Below are 19,045 nucleotides of genomic sequence, written 5' to 3'. Positions count from 1 at the left end.
AATATGACGTAAGAGAAAAATAGTGAGTATGCAATCTTTTCAGTTGGATATACCGAAGACAGTTCGGTAACCGTTGATAAACATGTTCAAAGAAAACGGGTGATTATGCCAGGCGTATAAACTATTTTAACTTATGCATTTGGGAGACATTTCAGTGAAATAGTTATTCTTAAATTAAGTCTCCTAAATCGCCTTTTTAAAAGGACTGCCCTCTTCACTAGGATGTTTTGAATGTTTTTTCTTATACTCGTATATATGCGACAACGTAACCGGCCCGCGTCATAGGTATACACCAATTTACCGGTTATTCGGGCTAGTAGCATCAGGAACATCGTATAATTATATGAACATTATTATACTAGTATTGAAAACATCAATTTCGATGACATGTAAGTTGACCAGTACTATATGGGACAAAAGTTCAAATGTTAAAGCTGCACTTTCACAGATTGAACGTTTTGACAACTTTTTATATTTTTTTGTCTTGAAACGAGTCAATTTTTGCGAAAATCCATAGAAACCAGTTATATAAGACTGCTGACAAAAATTAGATCGCAGATTTTTATATTTAAGTTAAAGAAATGATGTTTTATGCATTTTTCTTAAACCATTAGTAACGGTTTAAGCCATAAAACATTAATTTTCGAACGGAAATATGAAAATCTGCGATCTGATTTATTGTCAGCAATCTTAAATCATTGGTTTGCATAAATTTATGCAAATATTTGCTCTTTCCTAGACAAAAAATAAAAAAAGTTGTAAAAATGGTATATCTGTGAGAGTGCATCTTTAACCCAAACAGTGTAACGAATCAGTTAGTGACTGGTTACTGGTAGTTCCAATATATGAACACCATTTCCGGTCACCGGTCTCTCACATCCAGGCTGGCAAGCCTTCGACGACCGGAGGACCACCGGAGTCTGTTAATAGTATTTGAAAATCGGACTCCATTTGCTATCAAATCGAATCGGACCAAAGTCTTTCGATTTACTATCGGACAATTTCCGAAAGTTCATAATATCATTTAGGAATACATTCTTTATACATAGTATAATCGATATCATTTAAATGGTTTAACCTGGAATCCGTACGTGTGATGCTATAGTCATGCTTTTTGAAACTGTAAGTATTTCTTTCTTCTGTCTTTAATAACTTAACGAAAAAAAACATAACAAAACACATACTTAATAATCGCACATGAATTGAAAAAATGATGCACACCGCATCAAATAAGTTATTTTAGCATTTTATCCATGTAAAGGCATATTGATATTTGTTAACCAGATTATCATTTAATAACCTGTAATATTAAAGATTTCATTAAAATATCTTAATTTCATATAACTCTCACAAAAAGTAAATTTGTTAATAACATTTAAACGATGCCAAAAAAGGTTTCAAATACAGAATGCATCGAGCCAGGATCCCCGGTATTTGCAGGTAAGACCGGACCCACTACACCATAGAGACGGATTATTGATGTTTTATGAAATATATAAACAATTAAAAACAATATGTAGTTTTGGGAGAGTTTGTAAGTTTTTAAGTGTTTACGTTCACCGCATTTGTTTAAGAGAGACCTCCCTTGTTAAAATGAACTCCACGAGCATTTACGAAAAGAAAAAAATGACATTTACTCTACATTTACCGCATAACAAAAAATACGAAGTAACATTAGCGGCGTCGATTTTGGACAACCACTATCGATTGTCGCCGACATAGCATTGTCAGCGACGATTTATCGATTGAATTCAATAATCGTTTCATCACTAGTCTGTTGTATCTTTTATCAACTTTAGCACGAACTAGGCTGGGTCGCTCCCATCATGAGCTACGGCGCATGGTCAATGTCAAACACCTATAAAAGTATCGTCCGAAGTACCAACGAAAACCTCGTTCAGTAAAATTTCATAAGTGAAAAATAAAATTCATGTGTATTGTATTTAGAGGAATATTGTTTGTTTCTGTGTAAGTAATATATTTCACCGATTGAACACCCACGAGTGAAATATTTACTTTAGGCGTTCCCGAAGTGAAATACAAGATATAAGATTTCACTTTTTGAACATTTATGCAAAATTTGTAGAAAATCGATGCCCAAAAATTGTGTATTCAACTATACGGTAATGGTTTTATGGCCCACCCCGCGGCGTATTTACAGCAGGATATAAAATAATCCATCGGCAAGGTTATGACACTGGGTATGACATGTGCAACGAAGTTTGTCATTTATAGCAATACAATTATTCCAACTATTAATTATAATACAACTATTTCGAATTTTTTTCTTTTATCATTATCATATTATTTAAATAATATATGACACTCGATTATTCATCTATATGTAGTAAAGAAATGTCATTTTTTGTGTAAAAATAGAAAGTAATAGATTTAGCAAAAAAAGATTCCCATTTTTAACCGCGATCACTTTTACAGACAACTCCTTTCTAATAAAATATTAATGTTTCAAGTTTCATTGGCAATTTTGGAAATACATATGGGCCATGAAACTTAATAAAAATGGTATTCAAAGATAGTAATTTATACATATCTACATCGAGTCAACATGTTCATAATAATTGCTTAAGTTCTAATTCTTAATCGTAAACATTTTGGTCTACCATTTGCACTCAACCAAACATGTTTATAAATAAGGATAAATATAATTATTTTGATTAGTCAAAAAATGTGTAACATGGATTTTTGTCAGCATATTATTAAAAGGGTATGCCTGTCATATTGTCAATACAACATTAATGACATTTTAACTTGTATCGTTAAAGACTGGTACTAAATGATAGCAACTGCAGTTAAGATTTCATTTTAGCTGTTCCTTTCCGATATTTCACACCCAATTTTGTGTTACACTGCTAGAAAAATTACCAAACTGTAAAAATAAAGGTGTGGAAATGGCCCAAATTAAATGTCTTGATAAACGATCAATTATAGACTTTAACAAAAAGACACGGAATAAAATATGTAAAAGAAGTAAGTTTATCGGAGATTATTTGATATTTCAGTACTTAATCAACTAACGTTTTCCCTATAGAACAACCCCACCTAATAATGGCTAAATAAAAAAACCTCCAAAACTGAAATTTTCTATCGCAACTTATAATGAAAAGACGGGTCAACTTTATGACCCTCATAAATTCTGTATTTCTTATCTGCCTTAATCTTACACTGCGTCCAGTTGATAAATAAATGCTAAACTAAGCGTATCTTAACGCTACTATTGCACTGAGATGAGAAATCGATAGAGACCGTCGTTACCCTGATAAGCCTTTAAAGTTGGCAATGATTGATTGGCGCCGCACTGGAGTGCGCGCCTATTATGGAATGGGGATTTATTTTAGTTAGTGGTAGGAGCGGTTTTTAAGTTGATTGACAGTTGGGTTTTACTGTTATTTTATTATGATTAAAAAATGCAAATGGATGGCGATTGCATGGGTGTAAAAATTGCTATTTATGGTTGAATAGATTGTCTTCAATTTATCTTCAAAACATTATATCGGAAGAACGACAAATAAGTTTAATAACTGTTCCCGTTTCGTTTACGTTTTCCGATTGGTTAACTGTAATATCATGTGCCGGAAATGTAAATATTCGGAGGAGTTCCGAATGAAATGTAAAATGTGTGGACCGGTAATTATGTGAATGGGAATAATTATGTTTTATGTTGTTTTGTTATGTTTACTGCATTAATAAACCATGAGGTAAGCTGTTCTTTAATTTAATCGATATTGGAATTAAATGTTCACCTAACTTTATTTGTTAATGTGTTGAAGGTGACATTGGTAAAATTTTATTACGATTGCCCCCGAGTTGTTTTATTTTTAGAACACTACACATATACCGGATGTTGCTATTTTTAGAACCAAAAGGTATTTCCCCGCTATTCATAGGTCAATAATGGAATTTCTACATCGTCGATTTATAGTTTGGAACTCGGTGAAGTTTTGACATGAATATACGTTTAAAATAAGTAAAAACTAAAAGTGCACACTGACAGTTGATTACGATACATCTAACAATTTGAGTCATTACAGTAAAACATGGATTATAAGTGAATTATACGCGTAAGAGAAGATTTTCTGTCGAAAAAACTAATGTCAACAATCAGCATGGAACTGGGATATTCGTATCAAAGGGCTATTGATGTAAGTATCCTTGAGTAGTTGTGTAAGTTTATGTGTTCAAAAATGTTTGTTTTTTAATTTCTTTGGAATTCTTAAATCATTTTTATTTGCTAAATGTTAAGACAGCATTTTAATATTTCTACATGTTCTATAAATATACATGTTACATACTTTACATCTACTTATAATGCACCAGTCAATTATAACCACGGCCCGCCCAGGTCCGAGGAATAGCTGGGACTTTGACTTTCTGTCCAGCCAACCCCGGGAAAAATCCTCGTCCTGCGGGGACGAACTGATGGTCAAATCCTCGCCATATGCCCCGTACAGCCTAGGTAAGGCATATTCCCTGCTATATTTTGCTCAAAGACAAAACCACCGCATTCACCCGGCACTGCGAGGCCACCTGAAAGGTAAAAACACAGCCCATTTCCCCGGCTTTCCCCGGCATATCCCCAGACCTGGGGGGCCGTGGTTACAATTGACTGGTGCATTATGTACATGTTACATATTTTTAAATGTACTTATGTACATCATTTATGTATATGATATGAGTATGTAATCTTTTATTTGATTGTTTTATAGACTTAATATTAGACTTAAAAATACCCATTATTTGTTTACAAACTGCATATTTTCAAAATAAACCTGTATTAAATCTCAATGATCGCAGTTTCCCTGCTAAAAACATCACGCGATAGCCCACGTGGGAATAACAAACGCACGAATGACAGGCACGTATTAAGTGCTGACGAGTTACCTGACGATATAGAAATAGAAAAGAGTTGCTGACCATATAGACAATGAAGGAAAAAAAAGTTTTGAAATTAAAGATTTTATGCTAACTTTATTTTATATATATATATATTTACACTTTTCATAGTGTACGTATAGACGGATGTTTGTGCATTTATTTTTGAAAATGGAATTTTATTGAAATGAATCGATTTCTATTTTTGCTGGTTTGGTATAAATATGAGAATATTTTGCTCAAAGACAAAACCACCGCATTCACCCGGCACTGCGAGGCCACCTGAAAGGTAAAAACACAACCCATTTCCCCGGCTTTCCCCGGCATATCCCCAAACCTGGGGGGCCGTGGTTACAATTGACTGGTGCATTATGTACATGTTACATATTTTTAAATGTACTTATGTACATCATTTATGTATATGATATGAGTATGTAATCTTTTATTTGATTGTTTTATCTTAGAAAAATATTAGACTTAAAAATACCCATTATTTGTTTACAAACTGCATATTTTCAAAATAAACCTGTATTAAAAGATGTACATGGTTTCGGGCTGGACGCCACAACAGCTTGGACACAAGTGACATTCATTTGCTTGGTGTAGGTCTCGTTGAACGCCATACTGTTGTGAATCATTATCAACCAAATGCACAACAACTACACATTTGTGCCTACCAACCCTTACTCTTGGCTAAAACGGATATTAGTGCAGAATGTATAATTAATACATGTGCATTTGTATTTTACGGTTTTAGTTTCTGTTGGTTGATAATCAGAAGTCTAATTTCGTTCAGGCAGGAAAAGGACTGAATATTACTATTATATGAAGAATTCCAGCCTGCATGAAATACTTTGTTGGATCATTGAGACAGAATTGACATCCATGTCTATCCACAAGCCAGTTACATCTGATAGAGATGATGTGAGTATTTCATATAAAACATATTTGAGTTGGTGTTTGTTGTTTTATAAACTCACTGTTTTCAATAATCCAGTGGTGGTGGTGGTGGTGATGATGAATTTTATTGATAAATTTAGTAATTTTCTTTATATTATATACATGTATGTATCAGCGTATTGTTGTTGTTTTTAAATAATGTTGAGAAATATTAAATTGTTTATATTTTATTTTGTATATGTATGGCAGTATTATTATCTATACAAATTAGTTAGAAAGTACTTTTTTTTCTTTTACAGCACTAAACATTCTAGATGGATAAAGAACCTGAAGGGGCATGAAAACCAAATCAGCATTGACTCAGCATTGAGTAATTTTCATCTGTGCACACACTACAAGTACAAACGCATGGGAACAAACCAAACTTCAAATGTTGAAGAGTGAAGAATTATTGTGAAAAATTCTAAATGTTAGAATACCATTGACTAAATAAAACAAATAGACATCGATTACCAACAGAGACTGTTTACATGTTATAATATTAAAAAGACATTAGTTGAGAACTTTCACTCTGACATTTTTGGAGGGGCATTACCGCATACTTAGTGTTCTTCTTTCTTTACATATTTTAATTTAAAAGTACATTCATTGTTTTTAAATCTGAATTCTGAGTTAGTATCACAAGTAAAATTCATTTATTTGAAGGATTACATTTTATGAATAAGTCCAATTAAGCTTTTTACAAGAAAAAGGTTGATTTTTAAGCATTTTATTACTTATAAAAATGTATAGTTACATGACATTATGTATATTTCCTTCAAAACTGAACGGTAAACTATCATAAATTGTCTTTTAAATTGTTCATTAGACATCATAGAAAATATTTAAAATGATTTCAGCAGGTTGTCTTGTTATTAACTATTTTTTATGAATTTATAAAACTGCTATATATTTTCAAACATCGAAATACTGCTCTGTTCCGAAGACTCACAAGATCAATCAAAATGATTTTTTCCACGTGTATCAATAATATGTTCGGTTGAACTTAATTTTTCTGTTAACTGAAGTTTATTTTACCAGAAACTGTTGTGTTTATTTCATAATCTCTGATAATGTGAAAAAAAATCAAATATAGACAAAATATTTTTAATTCACAGTAAAAAATCTTCAAAATTTGGATAAAAGTCCCATAGTGTACCATGATAATAACTATGTTGTCGGTAAAAGCTTTATAAAAGTGTGTATTACTTATACCTTAATTCAGTTTAAATAATTATGGCCTTTAAGGAATTGTGTTTTCATATAGATTTCCTGTTATATTGAGCTTTGTCAATTTTTGTTGTTGTTTTGTATTATGTACAATTACTACTTCTATTTCCTAGTTTTTGTCTCATTTGTCAAATTGAATTGTTACATATTTAAGTGAAAAAACACACACACTATTTTTAAAGATGCACTCTTACTCCCAAATAAGACTTATGATAATTAATATTATTGTTTTCATTTTTAAAATGGGTTGATAGATGTCAACAACAATGTTTCTAATGAAGGATCTTGAGTTCAATTTGCTAATTAATAAGAATGAACATAAAACATGGTATTTCTGCCTTGTGATACTATAGTAGACCACAGTAAATCTTTTAGCAATCACCAATCATTTATTATTTGTCATGCTTTCTGCTATTATAAACAGGGTGACAAGCTTGTTATCAGTAAACGATATTTCAGTAAATGCATTATTTATTATGTAGTTATTGTTTTTTCATTCAATTTGATGTGTGTTATAAATACAATTATATGTATTGATTTCAAATAAGAGTTTCACTTTAAAGATGCTCATTTAAAGATAATGAACAGACACACAACAACTAGACACATTTGATACCAATTATATGATTGATTATTGTTCTATATATAGGTGACCTCTGATTTGTTTTGGAGATATTCATAAATGGGTGTTATTTTTTATTGTCTTCAGTTTCTTATACATTTAAGGATTTTTATAATTGCTTTTTTGATATATATTACAATGTAATTTAATGCAAATGAAAACACCCTTAAACTAGACACATGTGATACTAATGATATAAATGATTATTGTTTACATGTACTCTGATTTGTTATGAAGATATTCATAAAGGGGTGTTCTTCATGTTATTATACATTTTGGACTTGATTTAGTATTGCTTTTCTGGTATATATTCATTTAATGCACAAAGAAATTGTTTTAAGTGTTCAGTATCACTTTCACACATTGTTTACTATTTTTTTGTGCATATTTGGCCTATTTATGCTTATATGTGCATTGTTGTATTTCAAAACCTTTGTGAAAAATAGAAACAGTATTATTTTTTTCATACATAGTCTGATACATATTCAGTTTGAATGTGTTATTTTTATCATATTTGAAAATTTTGCCATTGTCCAATAAGACACATTCTGTTTTTGTGTTAATATCAACTAAAAACATCCATTTTCAACTCTTCTTTATTATGTAAATGAAGAAGTTAACATAATAACTCCATTGACTAGATTTTTATGCAATTTTACATTACATTTTAGTATTATTAAACAGCTAAAAACAAGGCATGTTATGTTATAAATGCATTTCATCTAGTAAACAATGTTCACTTTTTATATAACAGTTCAATAATTATGTTCTATTTATGTTTGCAACTTTACAGTTCAATAATTATGTTCTATTTATGTTTGCAACTTTCGGACGATATGATAATGTTTATTAAAGTACTACACAAATTGTTAAATTGTTATTTCATATCACTTATTCTTCCCTACAAGTTGTCATTCCAGCATGATGACGTTGCCCCCTCCCCCTATATGATTAGAACTGCAGTGTACATGAACAATAACTCTATTTCAGCGTATTGCAAGAGTTATTCCCTTTGTATCTTTTCCTGTCCGGAGCATAACTAGAAAACTACTTTTTTGGAATTTCATTAAACATCATTCAATGGTATTTAGCACAACGAGAGGAAGTGCAGTGCACAATGACTATAGCTGTTTTTAAGCTAATTACATAATTATTGCCCTTTGCTGCTTTTTCTTGACCAGAGCATTACTTTAAAACTACTTATGGTATTGAAATAAAACTTGGTATATGGTTATGTGGCAATGACAAAAAGTATAGTGCACAAGTGTTCATTAATGTACCTCACCCCTAATGAAATGTTCAACTTGAAAATCTTCAATTTCAATGCTTTTGCCTATGTTGTTAAGCAGAATACTACAAATATTTTGAGAATTTTATAGATGCGGTTCAATGCACCATAATATGCTTGTTGGCCTTGACATTCCTTGTTTTTCAACATATAACAAGTGCATAAGCTATTAAACGGCGCCCTTTGATGCTTTGCATCAATGGTCTTTCTTGTTTGCATTTGTAATCTTTTGTGTTTGTCTTGGGTTAGCAATGGACTGGAATGATCTTTATTTCATTCAGCTGCATTTATTTAGTTTTGTCATGTATTTTCACGACATCAGCAGATTTTGTATTTAAAACGAGAATGGCATTTCCGTGATATTCTTTTAGCTCCTTTCCATATACATATATATGTGGGTTTGGTTACAGATGGTAACATGCATAGATAACAGAAGTCACCATGGGAGTACGAGGGAGTAGGAGTGTTTAATTCCATAAATCAGTAAGTTCCATGTAAATGTTTTGTATTATGATGTACTGTGTTGTTGTTGTTGAAATCGCTTGTATTATATGTGTGTTTTATATGCTGGAGCCATTTAATTTAATCTGCCACTGCATACGATTAAATCATATAAGATATTAGACTGTTTACGATGTTAACTTATAAACATGTTATTATTCATTATCTTATGATTGTTTATATTTATATTTTCAGGACGCTCCGATATTATATCTACATTCGGTAATGTTGAATATAGAGATATTGAAGAACACTGTGTTTGTTGTTTGAACTATCAAACTGCTACATATGGTAACCTGGACATATAGACCCACCCTCGCTTAGGAATTGCAAATGTATACTCATCTTAAAACATTGAATGGCATAGAAAGCAACAATTGTCTCATTGATCTCAATGATCGCACAGTTTCCCTGCTAAAAACATCACGCGATAGCCCACGTGGGAATAACAAACGCACGAATGACAGGCACGTACTAAAGTGCTGACGAGTTACCTGACGATATAGAAATAGAAAAGAGTTGCTGACCATATAGACAATGAAGGAAAAAAAAAGTTTTGAAATTAAAGATTTTATGCTAACTTTATTTTATATATATATATTTACACTTTTCATAGTGTACGTATAGACGGATGTTTGTGCATTTATTTTTGAAAATGGAATTTTATTGAAATGAATCGATTTCTATTTTTGCTGGTTTGGTATAAATATGAGAAAATATCGAGGATTTAATAACCTTTTTAGGAGTTTCATCTACAATTATTTGAAATCAATTATTTAAATTTTCGTCATTTTAATTAAGAAACTATTTCTCTTTAATCTGTTGTATTTTCGAATGTGTTTTGTGAATAACAAGGCAAACATATGCAAACTCTTTCTAATGAGTAAAGTTTGATTAGTATATATATACTCATATGTAACACCATATGATGGAGTTCTGCTTGGATTGGTTACATTCTCCATCCTTGTTTGCCTTCTTACACAGCGACATTATTTTTATAGTCATTAAAATATTAATTTTTCATTTACCATCATGCTTCAATAAACCTGAGGCGGCCCACGTGGTTGTTTTACACGGGAACTCTTAGATTCACTGTGCAACATATCAGCACCCTATTAATACACACATGATCGGGATTCACAATGGTGAAAACCCGTATAAGACCCTGTTTATGAAGCGCTATCAGCGCTTTGATTCTTATGTATTGCTTATACATGGACTTTTACAAATGCTATAGATGTGTCCACAAGGTATTGGCTTAATATTCTGAATAAGCTTGCTTTGTAACCCCCAAAGTCACAACTATACATAGAAATAAACATTGTCCACTCGACTGGATCATATGAGTTGAGGAATAAGCTTTAAACCCGGATGATTTAAATGTTTAATTCTGAAACCTGAGCTTTTCACTTTATCATAATGAGATATCCAAAACCTTCACGATTACCTTCAGTTATACGTAGTGGTAATGAAAAACAGAAACACGCATTTATTTAGTATAAAATACTCACAGGATAAATTAAATGATAAGGAGCCAAGAAGACAAATGGACATAAAGCAGAGGAAATAAAACATCACACCTTTAATAGAAGTTGAAAAAACATTCGATGCATAGCAGACAAATAGCATCTACAAGTGGATAACCTGTTGATATTCCAACATGTCGGAGCCTCTATGTTGCAATACCCACGGGGAGTTAGTGACAGCATTATGTGTATCACATAAAGATTTTTTATGCACACAGTGTCTTATTGGCAATGATCACAATACTTGTGAGAGGAAAGTATTGGCAAAATTAAACACAGAGAAAGACAAATGTTTCATCAAGTGCATTACTGTACGTAATCAAATTTCATGTCAGGAAAACGAAGTCAGGAAGCGCATGGAAAGAGTACATTCAGCTAAGGAAAGATTGAAATCGGAGATAGACACAACATTTGACCGCCTGAAGGAAAACCTAGAAGAGGCGCGACGAAACACTCTTCAAGATTTAGCTGATGCTGCAAGTAAAATGAACAATAATTACAAACAAAGAACAGAAAAAATCGAAGGCTTCCGTGAAAGTGTAAAAGCTATGTTTAATTATGTCGACGAAGGAAAGATTGAAGGATTGAAAAAGCGGCTGGAGAATACTGAAATGGAATTGTTAAGCACATGCGCAGTTCCTTCTGATATGAAAGCAAAATATTCGTTTGACAGCAGTGCATTAAAATTTCTGAACGGCAAAGACAGCTGTGGTGAGCTATGGTTTGAAGAATACGATCGTTACGAGTCAATTAATGGCGAAAACAAGAACACCGAACATTACGAGTCTGAAGATTCCTACGCGTACAAAGAAGCAAAAACAAAAAGAGATATATCCACAACAGATGGAGAAGACAGCCCAACTTCCAAGAGCGAAACACCTACTCCTGAGGTGGCCGAACTTGCAAAAAAGAAGAATCACAGTTACACTCTGTCTGAGCATTCTGATATTCAAAAAACACCTGAATTCGTTGAAATAACTTTAACATCACATGGCCTCGTATTGTCAGATTCTGTTAATGGCGTTCTTGTTCTTTCTGACAATACGGACGGGAAAATTAGGAATGTCGTGAAATTGCCTTTTACGCTTGAAAGTATGACCGGTGTTTCAACAGATAAAATTGCTGTTCTGGGAAAAACTGAAACTGAGACATGTATTCGAGTTTATAAATCTAGCTTAAAGGGATTGAAAGAGAAATCGAACGAATCCTTCAAAATCGCCGATGGATCAAAATGCATTGGATTTGATTTTGACAATAAAAAAAAGTTGTTTGTTGTCAATTTCGTTGACAAGTTATTGTTCTTCAAACAGAATGGCAAATTAAACAATACATCGGCACTCGACAATCCCTTTAAAATGAGCGACATGAAATCCGTCTATGACTCCGAAGGCAATCGCGTGTACACTGTGTGTCCTTCAGAGAAAGCTTGGATGTGCTATTCACTTCAGGAAAACAAGCGTCTTTGGATAAGGGCAGAGAAAGGAGAACGTTCAGACTTTTCACCAAGCAATCTATCACTGCATGGAAACAAGCTGTATATTGTAAGTGGACGAGCACTGTTATCATTATCGATGGACACTGGCGAATCTACTTCAGATAAAGAAATTGAAAGAAAATCTTTGTCGATTTTAGCCTGCTACATAACTGACACAAACCAGGCTATTGTGACGACAAGGTCATCTGAAAAGACAGAAGCACTTACTGTGACCTTCATACAGTTAGACTAAATAGGTGGCTGGACATAGATTTAACAAACTCCACTTTGTAAGTGACTAGACGAGGATTTAACAGTGATCATTTTATAACAGATTTGGCGTGGATTAACACGTTCGAATTGATAAGTGACTAGACGCGGATTTAACAGTGTCAACTTGATAAGTGATAAGACGCCGATTCAAAAATGTCAACCTCATATGTTTTCGACTACACGGCGTCTCCCTGTAGTTTTCATTGTGTTGTTCATCAATATTTGACGTGTATTTAACAATGGCAACTTGATAGGTGATTAGATAGTGATTTATTATTATGATTGAAATGGATGTTTGACGACATTACACATTCGGATTTCGTGCTAGGCGTAAGCAACTTTAGCAATATCCCGTAAAGTTTTTGTTTTTAGTATGTTGATTTTTCTCCGTTTTTTTTGAACCATTATATGATTTCCGTTTGACTAAACACTTTTACTTAAATTTTTCATTTGATCTTCTTAAGCGCATGTATAGAAAAGAGTTGTAAATTCTGCAGAAAATGATGTGCATTCATTCTGGCGTTGCGTAATGTAGTCCTTTTGACGTCGCACAATATTTCTCCGTTTCAGAACTCATGCATACAGTTCCATATAAATGCAATAACATATTGCTTTAAATATACTACGAGCACGATCATCACGAAAATCTATTCTGCTAGGTATGTTTCCTATTGATTTTTCGCATACAAATTAAAATCAACAGTGACCACATGATAAAATCAATGCAATTTAAAACCGATCGTATCAGCAAGCATACAGTACAGCATTATTGCTCATAAATATTTCGAGAAAAGTTATTTGACTGGAAATGACTATTTTATTTTTTTCACAGTTAATGCATTATATAATGAATCACAACTGGTGGTGATGTAGAAAAAGTAACCTATTTCAATTACGTTTGAGTGGTACACACGTCTGCTGGTTTCTTTTGCTCAAGCAGGTAAAACTTCAGCTTGTAAGGTTATTTAATCAATGAATTGTTTAGTATCTGTTATTAAATATTTTATTATTCAGCATAATATCATGTTAATGTTTTTAATGCATAGTTTGTGTCTATACTTAATAATACATCCGCAGATTTGGAAAGTAAAAGTGCTTAAAAAGATTGCATGTTTGGTTTCTACTGTATATTGGATGACATGTGCTGATTATTAAAATTGTTTACAAATACAACAATATGGCTATCATTTGAAAATAATTAATAAAGAATAACTTAATTCTGCTGTTGAAATAAGGCTCCAAAAGTTGAGTTTTCAGGTTTTCACTACATGCGGTTATTCTCACATTCAAAGAATATGTCCACCTTTGTATCTTCAAACTGGTAAAATAAACGATTCAGCTGAATTCCAGTTTCATATGTAAGACTTTTACTATCTTTTCTGTTTCAGAAATTAGTAATTTCTTTAAAGTCAACTGAAAAACAGCAGTGTTCAATTGGGTTGAATTTTGTTGAACTATTTAACCGTTTTATTTGATGAAAACCATCCTCGGATACCAGCGATACACGAATACACGTTGATTCAATATAATTGACCTGAATAAAGAGACGAGGAACCGACGGAGCTTTCCTTTCGGAATGGTACAACATGTTCCCGAGAAGAGGTGCAGTATAAGTCAAATAACTGCTTTGTTATTAAATATTCAAATAACGTTAGACATTTGTACATATTAAGTTATTCAGCGAAGTGGCAGTCGCTGACTGTGACTCTCGTTCAACCAAGCAACGGACACAAATGAGATATTATGTGGAAAATGCTTATTTTTTTTGTGCAAAGCCGCACCATTGAATGTTTATATAAAACACGTACTGAACAAATATACGTATCACTCATAAGTCGTCTTAAAATAGGTTTTAAGCAATAACTCTTTCTAAGATTTTTTTTGCTCCCATGGTTTTCATTTTTGTGATGTCTAATATCGCACAAATACTACTTTTCTATTTTAAATTATAAATACAACTTTTCAATCCATATAGAGTTTTATAAAATAAACAGTAATTATCCCTTCTTAAATATGGTCATAGGTAGATTTTGTCAATCTTCATTTGTATAGAGAGAGCCGTTTTATAACCCGGAAGATTTGGATATAAAAGTGTACTTACATTAAAACTTGAGGCAAAATTAAGATTAACAAAATGTATAACGCAATATCCAAACACTTTACGGCTGCCATGTACATGTTGGTATGAAACGCGCATTTATTTAACTAGGAGTATACACTTCTCTTAAGATACATTAAAATGTAAGGAGCATTAAGAAAAGGCAAACTTTCTTTCTTTTTAATGACAATATAACTAATATTGTACTAATATTATGGAAGGGATTCATGAGCTATTTGAAATCAATAGTATAGCCCTTTGCCGTCTATTTTTACTTCTTTTAGCATATTACAGAGGGCGATATCATCGACGCATAATATGTGAAAAATACGTTAGACGCACACCAGATGAATAACAAGACTTATTTTGATGCAAAGCATCAAAGACGTCGCGAATGTTTTTGAAAGATGACTAAAAGGAACAGATGCATTTAATCAGGATACCAAGTTTGAGGTACATGGATATAAGCATTCCTCAGTTATTGAACAAAATCAATTTTCAGCTTAAGTTCACCACGACCTTGACCTTGAGACCAACTGACAAAACAATAGCTAGGGTACTGGTTTGAGGGATCACTATAAAATTCGAGGTCCCTAGGCCCAAGCGTTTTCCATGTACTGATCGGAAGCCGATTTTTAGCTGAAGGTTACCAACACATTGACCCTGGAGGTCTATATTTCGACCAGATCTCATTATCCGGGAATGGTACCAGACCATATTGATAAGAAAAGATCACCTCGACATTTAGTTTCATTATTATTATTTATTTTTATGTGTGGTGGGGGGGGGGGCAACATTAGCTCAATGAGCTATTTTCCGACATGAAAAACAAACATAACAAATCAAAACATAAAAATAATTATGTGACCTGAAAGTAAAAGAATGTCGCTTAAAATAGGTACAACTATTGGAAAAAGTATTAATAAAAGCTGTTCTTTATTATACTCATGCGTACAATTAAAAAAGTAAGATGGATTTGAGTACTGAATACAGTTTTCTCTGCTGTACGGCAATCCACACGTGCACGGTTCCGCTATTGGACATACTACTGTAAAATGGTTAGATTTTTTTCAATGCTTTATTGTATATACGTATGAACATTTAAGTGTTTCCGGTTTTTCTTTTTTCCGATAATTCCACCAACCCCTTTAAACTTTAAACGGAAGTATCATAACTGAACTTTCTGCGATTTCATTGGCTGACGGGTTATCGTGTGAACCTATATAATTGTTGGGTTATGTACAGTTCCTACATGCTGTCATTGAAAGTGGAATATGTTATGAATGGTCATTGACTTTTCAAGTTTACCCATTTATTAAAAATCAGATTATTTTAAATAAGTAAAACACCCTCTGAAATCCTGACCTTTTATGAATCGGGTCGTAAGGTTCGTAAACCAAGATAATAAAACCCAGTAGCCTACGAGTTTCAGGAAAAGTTATTAAATACCCTATACATATGCCCAAAGGTACGTAATAACGATACATGACAAACGTTTTGTTGGTATCTTGATGTTTCCTTTTTCATTAATCAGTTTAAACAATTTGTTTATAAAGGTCGTTTTTTATCAATACTATTTGATAGTTTTATTTTACAATAATAGTGCTGGTTGGTCCATTTTGATCACGTGTTCCTCCACGGTACAACATCGAGACCTATCCTAAACTGACGTCGCGTTTCCACGCGACGCCAATAAGTGACTTTACTGATTGATGGCATATTGCATCTTGCTCCCGTGCTCAAATTGACTAAAGCAGCTGTTGCGATTTCCCGTAAGGTTGTTCTTTCATTTTATCATGTTGATGTTTCGTCATTTTAGCATCATAAGACGTTGTATGTTCGATCTTAACATAATAAAAATAATATTATGATACTGCTTATATTGCTTACACCGCGGATATCTGACCGTCCGCCGTATGTCCCCTTATTTGTTTCCGCTCGAAAACACCCCGACCGATTAGAGGATAACTCTCCAACCGATTGCAGAATTTCGACATAATTTGGCACACTTCATATCAGGTCGACGTGCAGGGCACATTTTCAAAACAAATATCCTAAAAGTCAAAGTCACTTTCATGTCCGCTTCATAAAACCTCAAAAATAAAAAGATATAATAAACATAACTTAGCAAGTAGTTGTTCACTGCATTAATCCGACGCACAACGAAGTAACCAGCCTCCAGGCTTTACGGTCAAGGTCACGAGATAAGATAGCTATATTGTTCGTAGTCATTTCATAACTCCGGACCGGCTGGAGAGATTTTATAATAACATGGCAAAGAAGTTTACCACATCATGTCAACTTGAAAAGAAGAGGATGTTCACACTTAGGGATCAAAGCTGCATAGAGATTTTGTTTCAGCGACCTAGCTTTATTGTCAATGCCACACTTAGTAGTTAAAATAGCCTCTTTTCATACAAGGATAGTTTCTTCCTACCTCCTTGCTCGTCATAATTTTTACAAATGTACTTGCCACTCTGCTAAAATGATCGTCACATAAAGTATATCTAAGTCTACTTCGAAACCAGGCAATGTGGAGTCAAACGGTAGGCCATTAGGGAATATCAAAGAAATGCATATAATTATATCAGCAAAAACAATTAAAAAAAAACATATTGTCTAAAATCCTGCCATTGGCCGTACGTAATGTTTAATTTTGATGATTGGTATTTCTAAAAGGGAATTGCTTACTTTTTACTTACATGCAAAATAATTGAATGATAATACCAATTATAACTTTTATTAATTACATAAATAATTTTCCCTAGATGAACGGATTTTGTCCCCAATTATATATTTTCGGAGGAGCTGACGGGATTCCAACGCTGGGAAAACGAATACCGCTGTTTTGTACTTGTAAACCACAAGGATATGTGCAGAACTAACTGGTGACGTAAAATTGGTCATTTTTTAACTAAATGATTGACTGTGGCAATCTTTCACGGATTTTTGGTTTTGGTTAAATTATTTCATGTTTTTGAGTACACAAAAATATGACATATTTCAAATAAATAAATAACTCATGTTTCAGAGACATTTGCAGAAATGCACTTAAATCACAAGCTGACATCCATGCCGAGTTTACAAACAAAACCTCAGTGTATGTCTAGTTATGTGTAGTTAATATTCCTAGAGTCACTACGTTTGCTATATCATGTGGCAGATTTGGGTTTTGAATATTTAGCTATGGGCCTGCAGCGTTATTAGAGCGGCAGTCGTAGTTAACTCGAGTATTGCTAGGTCTAGTCACAGTGATTGTCATAATAGATTGCAACAGAACCGAATATACAGTGTTTACCACCGTATGAAACGGTGCAAAATGCTTATCTATACGTGCCCCATGTGTAAGATGTCATAATGTTTTGCGACAAAGTTACTATTTCCAACGAAACAAAGAAAGTGCGATCAGGGGAAAACCAAGGCTTATCCACGACAATTTTGAAACTTTCTAAATACTTCGTGTTTAATTAATTTTGAGACAATTCAGAAGGGATTGGCTGCATAATTTTGCGCTTTAAAAATATTTTCCATGCAAATTATGTTATCCATATATATTTGAGCAATCATGAGGAATCTTCAGTACTACACATATCATTGTGATTTTTATTCGAAGTACTAACTAGCCGTATTCGTTTTCACAGCGTAGGAATGTCGTCAGAGTTTCTCTGAAAATATATAATTGGGGACAGAATCCATTCGTCTAGGGTAAATTATTATTGTATTTAATAAAAGTTATAATTGGTATTGTCGTTCTATTACTTTGTATGTTAGTAAAAAGAAAGCAATTCCCTTTTAGAAATATCAATTTTAAATAATTGAACAATACGGCCAATGGCAGGATTTTAGACAATATGGTTTTTAATTTATATCCTTATATGTAGGGTTTTCTATGGAAGTACTAATGGCCTGCCCGTTTTACTCCTCATGGCCCGATTGCGAAGTTGACCTAGATAGACTTTATGTGACTAACATTCTGGCAGGGTTGCAGGTACATTTGTAAACAAAATATGCCATCAAAGGTGTAAAGTTTATCTTTACCTAGTAATATCATTTGTTTTGAAGCCAACGTGACCAATTATCAAACTTGAACTAAACAAACACACGAACACACACTCGTAAAGAGTAAATAACAATTATGGACGAGCAAGAAGGACGAAAGAAAGAAATCCTTCCATCAGGTCCGGAGGTGAAATGATCACGAGCA

The 19,045-nt window shown here is 33.0% G+C and overlaps 1 protein-coding gene across 1 annotated transcript; it reads left to right on the top strand.

The window, feature by feature from the left end:
- Positions 1-10,823: 10,823 nt before the first annotated feature.
- On the top strand, positions 10,824-14,069 carry LOC128220206 (uncharacterized). Its single transcript, XM_052928495.1, has 2 exons — positions 10,824-13,073; positions 13,314-14,069. The coding sequence occupies exon 1, from the start codon at positions 11,131-11,133 to the stop codon at positions 12,721-12,723; it is 1,593 nt and encodes a 530-aa protein (XP_052784455.1). The 5' UTR covers positions 10,824-11,130; the 3' UTR covers positions 12,724-13,073; positions 13,314-14,069.
- Positions 14,070-19,045: the final 4,976 nt, after the last annotated feature.

The sequence above is a fragment of the Mya arenaria genome, chromosome 2, assembly GCF_026914265.1.
Source record: "Mya arenaria isolate MELC-2E11 chromosome 2, ASM2691426v1".
NCBI classification, from domain to species: domain Eukaryota; kingdom Metazoa; phylum Mollusca; class Bivalvia; order Myida; family Myidae; genus Mya; species Mya arenaria.
This window is presented reverse-complemented; position numbering and strand designations above follow the sequence as displayed.